The 11,360-nt window shown below is 40.4% G+C and overlaps 1 protein-coding gene across 1 annotated transcript; it reads right to left on the bottom strand.

The window, feature by feature from the left end:
* Positions 1–4,373: 4,373 nt before the first annotated feature.
* On the bottom strand, positions 4,374–5,249 carry LOC127675669 (olfactory receptor 9A1-like). The gene has a single exon (XM_052171727.1). The coding sequence runs from the start codon at positions 5,247–5,249 to the stop codon at positions 4,374–4,376; it is 876 nt and encodes a 291-aa protein (XP_052027687.1).
* Between the last annotated feature and the right edge of the window lie 6,111 nt (positions 5,250–11,360).

The raw sequence follows: 11,360 nt of genomic DNA, 5'->3' as shown, positions 1-11,360 counted from the left end.
TTTGTTTCTGAGGCTCCTCCACTTTGGTCCTGATTGGCATGGGGATTCTGTGTGTGTGCCTGTGTGCATGCCTGTGTGTCTATATGCATTTAATGAAAATGTGTTTGAGTGTTTGCATGTGTACATGTCTGTCTAGTAAATTCTCCATTTCTGATGCACAGGAAGCCATGCCTCAGAAATCCAAGAAGCAAGGTCACAAAGGGCATGTAGTATAACATTTAGGGTGGACATCTGAGAGTTGACCCTGGGAAGGACAGGTTGTTTTGTAGGGTAAGCCATTAGGGTCTCCATGTCTCTGAAGTAGCCAAGGCAGACACAAGGTCTGGACTTAACCATGGGTGTGTGGTATGCATGTGGCCTAGGCATGTGTCTTAGCCAATCACAAATCATGTGGCAACACAATGAAGGGTGACAAGATCCGTGACCAGAAGTCACTGGCATGGAATCTCTGAGTACTCAGAGCAGGGCCACCCCTATAGAGCTGTCTGTGGTGCATCAGAGCAGATGTCTCCAGGAGGCTTGGTAGAGAGGGAGAGTTGAACTTCAAAGATGGGGTTGTCATCAGGAGGCTGAGAGAGTGTTTTTCTTCTATTTTTGATCACAGTCATTATGGGTAGTGTGGTGTTGGAACTCCGGAGGCTTGGTACTTGAGGGAAATAAGACTTCCTGTGAGTACAGAAAATCATCACCCCAGTGCACATGATAAATGCTCTGACAATCAGACACATGCTGCTGCCTTGAATACAGCCCTAGGAGTGTAGATATGAAAGATGAGAGAAGGAATTAAAGGTAGAAGCAGAGACAGACAGATAAATAAACTCACCTGTGAGCAGAGAAAGTGGAGAGAAGAGAGAGAGGATAAGAGGAAGGAGTGAAAACAGAAGAGAGAGAGAGAGAGAGAGAGAGAGAGAGAGAGACAGAGACAGAGACAGAGACAGAGACACAGAGAGAGACAGAGAGAGACAGAGAGAGACAGAGACAGAGAGACAGAGACAGAGACAGAGAGAAGCAGAGAGGAGGGGACAGGAGGGGAGATAGGAGACAGGAGGGGAGGGAAGGACAGGAGGACCACATACTGTTTCAAGACTATATGACCTTCAACCAAAACCTCCTACTTGACCACCTGCTAGCCTACTTCCGTCAATCCTGGAACCGTTCCATATTATGACCCATGGGTGCTCACCTGTGACTGACAATAGATGAAAGATGAAACAAGGTACATGGAAGCTACAGTAGGTACTTTAACCTAAATTAGTTGGGCCCAAGCCAGGTACCTCAGACCAGAGAACAAAACTGATCAATATGACCCCGGCATTCAGATAGGGAAAAGGAAACTCCATCACCATGTACATGGACAGTCGCTATGCCCTTCACTACTGTGTTCACTCTATGATTCATAAAGAGGGCATCTAACCACTATGGGAAAGTGCATTAAAGACAAAGAGAAAATATTAGCCTTTTCTAGAGGCTATTTGGCTTTTCCTGTAAATTGTGGACACCCATTGCCAGGTTGGTGACCTGGCTTCGCAACAAATAGCCTTAAAACCAAAAATATTATGATGATATATCACAGCGTGAGACTCCATGGTAAAGAAGAAATGGACAGCTCATACCCACAGGTTGATGGAGGACATCAGAGTCAAAGATCATTGTCACACAAACAACTGGCAGGATTGCTGGTAATTGTCCTTCACCAGCCACATAGGGTCCACAAAGTTTTCTGAGTTACTCTTTTAAGGAATGTTATAATTAAATAGGACAGCCTGGTGGTCCAAGATGCCAAGTTTGTTTTCAAATAAATCCAAAACACAGAGGCCTTAACCAGGATGGGGTCCAAATATGAGATCAACACCTCAGAAAACTCTAGGAAACCTGAATTCACTAAAATCTAACCTGCCAGGGGAGAGTAAATGTCCTGGCTAGTTCTTATTGGTACATTTCCAGGTGTGTAGAATCATTCACCTGAACTGAAATTCCTCAAAGAGTAACTTCAAAGTTACCGATGGACTTTGCCTTAGCAGTAGGGTCTGACAATGGCCCAGCTTTCATAGCCCAAACTCAATTAATTACTAAAGATTTAGAAAAAGATTGAAAATTTTATTGTACTCAGAGATATGGGCACTTAAAAAATAATCAGGTCAGTAAAAAACTCTAAGAAAACTTGCATTATAGTCCAATAAAGGACAGATAGATATCTTTCCTTTGCTTGAGGAGGCACCTCATATAGGTAGGGATTTACTCCCTTTGACATTACATTTGAAAGGCCTCCTGTCAGAACCCATAATAGGACAAGCTAATAACTAGCAGATGATCTTCCTGAGATGGTCTGTTTTGGATTAAAAATCCCTGACAGATTTACTCTAATAGGCAAGGCCCTAGAAAATTCATTTTAGGAAAGATTCCTGCTATTAATATGCTTTTCCTGTTATTAATAAACATATATAACAATTACTAGGCATTAACCTACTCCCTTTGAGCAGATCTCTGCAGATCTATGAAGATGTACTGTCTTGAAGGATGCTATATAGACAAATAGATGATTGCTTAATTCTTTTTTTTTACAATAAATGTTGTAAATATTCTTTTATTGGAGGTAGAAATAAATTCACATGTATATATTCACAGTTGTTTAGTAATTGATACATAAATAGTGGCTAGATGTTATTAGAATCAATAAATAACTGAACTGATATAAATATGCATTATATACTAATGTATTTATTATATATACACATGCATAATTTCTTACTGTTTGCATACAGTGACAAAAATCACAAAACATATAGAATAATGATCATATTTTATGACTTCATCTTCCTGGCTATGTACAATAATTCATATTAGCAAGTCTCCTTGGAGATTTTGCAAATCCCAGAACTGAGGCCTAGAAAACATAATGTAGAACTCAGCCTTTTGCCAAAAATTTAAGAAATTCCCAATAAATGATATAAGCATCAAAATAACAGGCACAAATAAAAATAGGACCAAGGTGGGCAATTACGATCCAATTTCAATGTGAAATAATGATTATGAAATGGATTATAATGATTTATATAAAGAAAGTAATAAAATGGTTTTTTATTGATATATTTTTTATTTACATTTCAAATGATTTCCCCTTTTCTGGATTCCCCCCTCCCCGCAAGTCCCATAAGCCCTCTTCCCTCCCCCTGTTCCTCCATCTACCCCTTCCCACTTCCCTGTTCTTGGTATTCCCCTATACTGTTGCACGCATCTTTCCAGAACCAGCGGCCACTCTTCCATTCTTTTTGGACCTCATTTAATATGCGGATTATGTCTTGGGTATTGAAAGTTTCTAGGCTAATATTCACCATTCAGTGAGTTCATACCATGATTGACCTTTTGAGACTGTGTTACCTCATTTAGTATGATGTTCTACAGCTCCATCCATTTGTCTAAGAATTTCATGAATTCATTGTTTCTAATGGCTGAATAGTAAGTACTCCATTGTGCAAATATACCACATTTTTTGTATCCATTCCTCCGTTGATGGATACCTGTGTTCTTTCCAGCTTCTTGCTAGTACAAATAGGGCTGCTATGAACATAGTGAAGCATGTGTCTTTATTGCATGCAGGGGACTCATCTGGGTATATGCCCAGGAGTGGTATAGCAGGGTCCTCAGGAAGTGTCATGCCCAGTTTTCTGAGGAACCGCCAGACTGATTTCCAAAGTGGTTGCACCATCTTACAATCCCACCAGCAGTGGAGGAGTGTTCCTCTTTCTCCACATGCTCGCCCACACCTGCTGTCTCCTGAGTTTTTGATCTTAGCCATTCTGACTGGTGTGAGGTGAAATCTCAGGGTTGTTTTGATTTGCATTTCCCTAATGATTAATGATGTTGAACATTTCTTAAGGTGTTTCTCAGCCCTCTGAAGTTCTTCATGTGAAAATTCTTTGTTTAGCTCCACACTCTACTTTTTTTTTTTTTACATATTATGCATGTCAAATTTATTTTAGAAAATGCATTGTAATTATAAATATTTGTATATTGATATACTAAAAATAGCAGGCTGAAGGCTGAGTTACAGCTTAATGATACAACACTTGTTTAGCATGTGGATGAGCACCGATTCAATCCCCTGACCACAAAACTAAACACAACTAACCATAGTTGAGTAATCTACACAGAATCCACTCAGTTACAAATGGCAGCTACTCAGAATCTTAAAATCCTCCATGAGTCACCCACATTCTGATGTGGAAATGTTTATTGCAGAATGATTTGAATTGCTTGTTGTTTTCAGATTTCCAAAGCCCATAGTAAAGATGGTACCCAAGGCAGCTCTAATGCTTGAGAAGTTGGCAGGAGCACTTCACTCCATCTCTGAAGGCCTCTATAAACTTTTCATTTCAAAGAGTGAAGATGAAAGGATTCCAGAAGGGGGTCACCACCAACACCAGGAGTGATGCTACTCTGTTGTACTCTGCTGCCTGTGTCTGCTTAGGTTTCACATAGAGGAACAAGCAGGTGCCGTAGCCAATCACAAGATAGGTGAAGTGGGAGGCACAAGGGGAGAAGGCTTTCCTCTGGCCAGAGGCTGAGGGGATCTTGAAGATGGTGGAGATGATGTATGTGTAAGAGATAATCGTTAGGATCATGGAACCAATGATAATGAAAACAGCCATTAAAAACAGAATAAACTCTGTGAAAAGGGTGTTTTCACAGGATAGCTTGAACAACTGTCCCCGGTCACAGTAGAAATGATCTAATAGGTTTGACTTGCAGAAAGTAAGTTGAAATGTGGCATAGACTGGCCATATTTGAAAGAGGAGACCAAATACCCATGACACGGTTACCATCCAGGTACAACTATGGCTGTTCATGATGACACTGTATCTCAAAGGGTTGCAGACAGCCACATAATGGTCCACTCCCATCACCCCTATTAGTATTAACTCTGAGCTCCCCAAAGAAAGATACAAATACCGTTGTACACAACATGCAGACAAAGATATTATCTGCATCTGTGCAGGTAGCCCTTGGAGCATATAAGGGACAGCAACGGATGTGATGAGGATCTCCAGGACAGAGAGGTGGCCAAGGAAGAAGTACATGGGAGACTGCAGATGTCTGTCAGCATGGACTAATATGATGATGAGCATATTCCCCAATATTGTCACTGAGTACAAGAGAAGGAAGGTCCCTAAAAGGATGTGACGTAGTTTTTTAGTGCCAGGAAAACCTAACAGAAAAAATTCTGTGGCACTAGTGTAGTTTCCCAACATTTGCTTCTGACCACTTGTTACTATGAGGTCTAAAGAAAAGGGAGACAAAACAGTGCTTGTCATTTCATAGTACGAATGTGGTCCAGTCATGTGCAGCCCAGTGGCTAGGGCTGATTCAAAGAAAGTCAGGCAACAAAAGACAAGTGTTTTTTCTTATGTGGAAGTTATAATGTCAATCTGAATGCAGGATTCAATGATTAGAGATCAGGCAGAGTTAGATGTTTGGAGGGTGTGGTTAAGGAAGGGAAGCTAGATTTGAAGAGTGAACAGTGCATGCATATATGAAAAATTCTAATAAACTCTTAATTTATGCAACTTAGCAGATGTTCATGTATACGGAGTACAAGGAATAGATAACATTTGTTGTGAATATACCCCCTCCTTTTCATAAGCTCTCCCTGACTATGAAATATTCATGATGTCATATTTCTTTACACAGCTGATAACAGGTTTTCCAAATCCTGATGAATATTGAACTGTCAAAAGATAGTATCAGTAATCAATACCACATTGTGGCCATTGAACCTATCAACAGATACTCTACTGTTCCCATACAGAGTTCCTAAGTATCCATCTTTGACTCTAAGCATCCAGTGAGTGTGCTTCTTAGGCCACACAAGCCTCCCTTTTTTATGATTAGCTCATGTCATCTGCAATATCCTAATTATCATTATGTATTCTGTTTTATGGATTGGTGCTCTAGCACTATGTGCCAGAGGAAACTTCTGTTGTGGGATATCATCAGAGATGCTTAGTTCCTGTGTGTCTGCAGAATGTAGGTTCCATTTACCCACTTGTAAAGAGTCTGTTCTGCACATTGACATTGCTGTAGTTGGTGAGGATGCGGTAGGGAGCCATGTGGATGATTGAGAATAAGGCTGAGGATCATGACTCAGTTTCCTGAGTCTGTTAACTGGCTGGTTCCCTGAGTGGGCACTGTCTTCCTCTATCTTACTCTTGGAAAGAAAAGTCTTCCTTGTTTTCACCTCAGTAAATATGTCTTTTCAGGGGATTAAAGAGTAGCTAGGATTTGTCAAGCAAGACCATCCCTCTCCAAGACTTTAAGGCTTGAAATCACCGGAAGGACAGAAGGAGGATCCAGAAGAAGGGCCTAGAATATGCCTTTAGATCCTCAACTTCTGTTCATCTTATGTTCTCCTTATGTTGACCTCGTGTACAGGAGGCTTTGGGTCCAAGCAATATCCTCTTTTCAGGAGAACTGAACAGTCTAGAAAAGAGCCAAAGCTCTCATCCCTGCAATCCAAGTCCACCTGGGTCTTATATAAGACAGATGGTTATGATATCAGTATAGTAATTCTAAGAAGTCATCTTGGGGCAAATGTTCCTTCTATAATCATGCTTTGCTGTGGGAGTCATATGAGAAATTTAATTTTCTACCTGTCACTAGTATCCAATAGACAATAACTTCAGCCACTTAGGATTTGGTGTCTATCTTTTGTAGTCTTTAGGTTGTTCCTAAGGTCCAGGCTTAAGTGGTTATTTTGTACTACTACTTCTAAAAGAACCTGGAGTGCCTTTTACTTGGGCATGTGAGATTCCTTATGTTGTTAACTCTTACATTTGAAGTTGAACACCAAGTCCTGTTTATGTTCACTTGTCTAACCATGTGCTCACACTATGAAAGGAAGATCCTTGGTCTTCTTGCTCATTCTGCCTACTGTGGGAAGTGGGCTAGTTCTCAATGAATATTTTTAAGTCATTCCATGAATTAGTAAATAGGAGAAAACTATGAGCAAACTTGTCCTATCTTTGCTATGACTAATTCTGATGTATCTATTTACATTCCTTTGTCTTTATGACACCGTCCTTTCAACCTTCAGTCTTTTTAGGTGGATATTTATGAAATAGCACTGCGGAGTAGGGACATATTGGTTTGGAGAACCCAGTCCCCTGCTTTTTATAATCTTTGCCTATGAAAAGAAGACCATATAAAAGAGAGATGGGGGTTTGAGACTACCAAGGGCTCTGCCCCAGAAGATCCAGAAGTACTTTATGCCTTGGAAAAGTCCCTTTTTCTGACTCTGTCTATTCGACTGCTGCCCTATGCCCCTCCTCAGGGTCTAATTGTTATGATTCTACTAGGCAGTCAGCTCTGGAGATGTTCATTTCAGTGCATGCTTCTTTCTCCTTCACAGAAAGGAAATCCAGGGAGACACTCACCTCCATAGAAAAGTACTGACTTGAACAAGATGATGCTGTGATTCAGCTCAGACTTCTTCCTGGCTGATCTGTGCTGAGCATGCTCTACAGGCTAGAAAAAGCTGCTTCTGTCTTTATTTTTAGAAACAAGGAATTTTTGTCACATTAGTATTTAGGGAAAACCCAGAATGCCTAGAGCTATTGCGTGTTTAATTGTTTTTCTTAATTTTTCCCTCTGCTATCTCCCACCTTGAGCCAATGTGTTTCCCTAAGGGAAATTGTTCAGTGAAGAAAGTTCACTGGGACCCTTGCGATAAAGTCTAGAGAAAGCCAGAGAATCTATTACTTCAATTCTCCTGAGGCTGATCAGAGTTGAGAACTTCTAAAAGTGTTGTTGTGTAATGGGCTAAGTGGAACACTCTCTCAACAAGGCTTTCCTTAACATGGAGGTTGATTTCTCTCTGGGTTTAAGTCTTAGTTGTCCACAAATGGTTCAAATCAGCCCTCCCTTCTCCTATGTGCAACCATTTATTTTAGTTATGTACAAAGTAAAGCTATCATTACGAAGATTGTACCAAAGGTTCCAATATAAATGGAGAAATCCCACAAGCCAGGATTGGAAATATTAGGATGTGGGCTCTGCTTGGAACAGGCAGGTTACTGGGAACAGGACTTTGAAGAATTTGACTTTCTCCTTTACCCTTCTTTAGATAACTCTGTCTCCTGTCTGCCACCTGATGAGCTCTTTGCTTTATAGCATAGCCCTGACAATGATGTTCTGCCCAGAAACATTGGAGCCAAGTGAGGACAGATTAAAACCTCAATACTGTGAGCACACACAAGTTGTTCCTACTCTCCTTTTAAAAGGCATATTGATCCAGTGGGGTAAGATTAGTGGCCCATCTTCAATGTGGGGTTTAGCACAACAAAAGCTTTTTGTCATATTCAAAGTTGCCCTAGCCTCTATCAGTTACCTAACTTCCGAAGCTGCTTACACATTTTCAGATATATATGTAGTAATAGTGCTGCTTCTTGACACAAGTTTTTAATTTTAATCTATTTTCTGCTTTTCCATCAAATTCTTGAGTCTGTGTAGTTTATAAGGAAAAGAAATTTGTTTTGATCACAGTTGTAGAACTGGGAATTCCAACAGCATGGTGCTAGCATCTGGTGGCATTTGGTAGATAATTTCTTGCTGTGTTTTTTTTAATTGATATATTTTTATATACATTTCAAATGATTTCCCCTTTTCTGGGTCCCCACGCCCCGCAAGTCCCATAAGCCTTCTTCCATCCCCCTGTTCTTTCATCCACCCCTTCCCATTTCCCTGTTCTGGAATTCCCCTGTACTCTTGCATTGAATCTTTCCAGAACCAGGGGCCACTCCTCCATACTTTTTGGACATCATTTAATTTGTGGATTATGTCCTGGGTATTCAAAGTTTCTAGGCAAATATCCCCTTATCAGTGAGTGCATACCATGATTGATCTTTTGAGACTGGGTTAACTCACTTAGTATGATGTTCTCCAGCTCCATCCATTTGTCTAAGAATTTCATGAATTCATTGTTTCTAATGGCTGAATAGTACTCCATTGTGTAAATATACCACATTTTTTGTATCCATTCCTCCATTGAAGGACACCTAGGTTCTTTCTAGCTTCTGGCTACTACAAAAAGGGCTGCTATGAACATAGTGGAGCATGTGTCCTTATTGCATGCTGAAGAATCCTCTGGATATATGCCCAGGAGTGGTATAACAGGGTCCTCAGGAAGTGACATTCCAAGTTTTCTGAGGATCCGCCAGACTGATTTCCAAAGTGGTTGCACCATCTTGCAATCCCACCAGCAGTGGAGGAGTGTTCCTCTTTCTCCACATTCTCGCCAACACCTGCTGTCTCCTGAGTTTTTGACCTTAGCCATTCTGACTGGTGTGAGGTGAAATCTCAGGGTTGTTTTGATTTGCATTTCCCTAATGATTAATGATGTTGAACATTTCTTAAGGTGTTTCTCAGCCCTCTGAAGTTCTTCATGTGAAAATGCTTTGTTTAGCTCCACACCCTACTTTTTAATGGGGTTATTTGGTTCTCTGGGTTCTACCTTCTTGAGTTCTTTGTATATATTAGATATTAGTCCTCTCTCAGATTTAGGGTTGATGAAGATCCTTTCCCAATCTGTTGGTTGATGTTTTGTCCTTTTGACAGTGTCCATTGCCTTATAGAAACTGTAATTTTTGAGGTCCCATTTGTCAATTCTCGATCTTAGAGTGTAAGCTATTTGTGTTCTATTCAGGAACCTTTCCCCTGTACCCATGTCCTCAAGGGTCTTCTCCAGTTTCTTTTCTATTAGTTTCAGTGTGTCAGGTTTTATGTGGAGGTCCTTGATCCATTTGGAGTTGAGCTTAGTACAAGGAGATAAGAATGGATCAATTCACATTCTTCTGCATGCTGACCTCCAGTTGAACCAGCACCATTTGTTGAAAAGACTCTCTTTTTTCCACTGGATGCGTTCAGCTCCTTTGTTGAAGATCAAGTGACCATAGGTGTGTGGGTTCATTTCTGGATCTTCAATCCTATTCCATTGATCTGCTTGCCTGACATTGTATCAATACCATGCAGTTTTTAATCACTATTGCTCTGTAGTAGTTTGAGGTCTGGGATACTGAATCCGACTGAAGTTCTTTTACTGTTGAGAATAGTTTTAGCTATCCTGGGTTTTTTTTTTTTTGTTATTCCAGATGAATCTGAGAATTTCTCTTTCTAGCTCTATGAAGAACTGGGTTGGGATTGTTATGGGGATAGCATTGTATCTGTAGATTGCCTTTGGCAAGATGACCATTTTAACTATATTAATCCTGCCAATCCACAAGCATGGGAGGTTTTTCCATTTTCTGAGATCTTCAATTTCCTTCTTCAGAGATCTGAAGTTCTAGTCATATAGGTCTTTCATTTGTTTTGTTAGAGTCTCCAAGGTTCTTTATGCTGTTTGTGGCTATTGTGAAGGGTGTCATTTCCCTAATTTCTTTCTCAGTCTGCTTATCCTTTGAGAATATAAAGGCTACTGATTTGCTTGAGTTGATTTTGTAGCCAGCCACTTTGCTGAAGTTGTTTATCAGCTGTAGGAGTTCTCTAGTAGAGTTTTTTGGGTCACTTAAGTATACTATCATATAATCTGCAAACAGTGATAGTTTGACTTCTTCCTTTCCAATTTGTATCCCTTTGACCTCGTTTGAGGATGGCAGCATATCAGTAAACTGTTCCACTGGAAACCCAGGCATCCAGTGTTGCAGAAATAACATTAAAGATCCACAGTATGTTGAAGCACGAGCCACTGACTATAGGACCATCTAATACCTGGGAGAACTAGATGGCTAAAGGCAAACTTAGGAATGTTGCTAACAGAAACCAAGGCATTATGGCAGCATCTGAACCCAATTCCCCAACAATAGCAAATACTGGATACCCCAACACACCAGAAACTGAGGAAATTCAAAAAATCATCAGATCCTACTACAAAAGCCTGTACTCAACACAGCTGGAGAATCTGGAGGAAATGGACAATTTCTTAGACAGATACCAAATACCAAAATTAAATCAGGACCAAATAGATCATCTAAACAGTCCCATAACCCCTAAAGAAATAGAAGGGGTTATGCCCTTCTATCATGGTATGCACTCACTAATAAGTGGATATTAGCCTGGAAAACTGGAATACCCAAAACATAATCCACACATCAAATGAAGTACAAGAAGAACGGAGGAGTGGCCACTGGTTCTGGAAGGACTCAGTGCAACAGTATAGGGGAATAACGAACAGGGAAGTAGGAATGAGGAGGTGGAGGAACCGGTGGAGGAAAGAGGGCTTATGGGACTTGCAGGGAGTGGGGACCCAGAAAAGAGGAAATCATTTGAAATGTAAATAAAGAATACATCCTGAAAAAAAAATCCTCCTATGT

Source organism: Apodemus sylvaticus, chromosome X, assembly GCF_947179515.1.
Source record: "Apodemus sylvaticus chromosome X, mApoSyl1.1, whole genome shotgun sequence".
Taxonomy (NCBI): Eukaryota; Metazoa; Chordata; class Mammalia; order Rodentia; family Muridae; genus Apodemus; species Apodemus sylvaticus.
The sequence above is the reverse complement of the archived record's forward strand: the minus strand, read 5'-3'. Positions and strand labels throughout refer to the sequence as shown.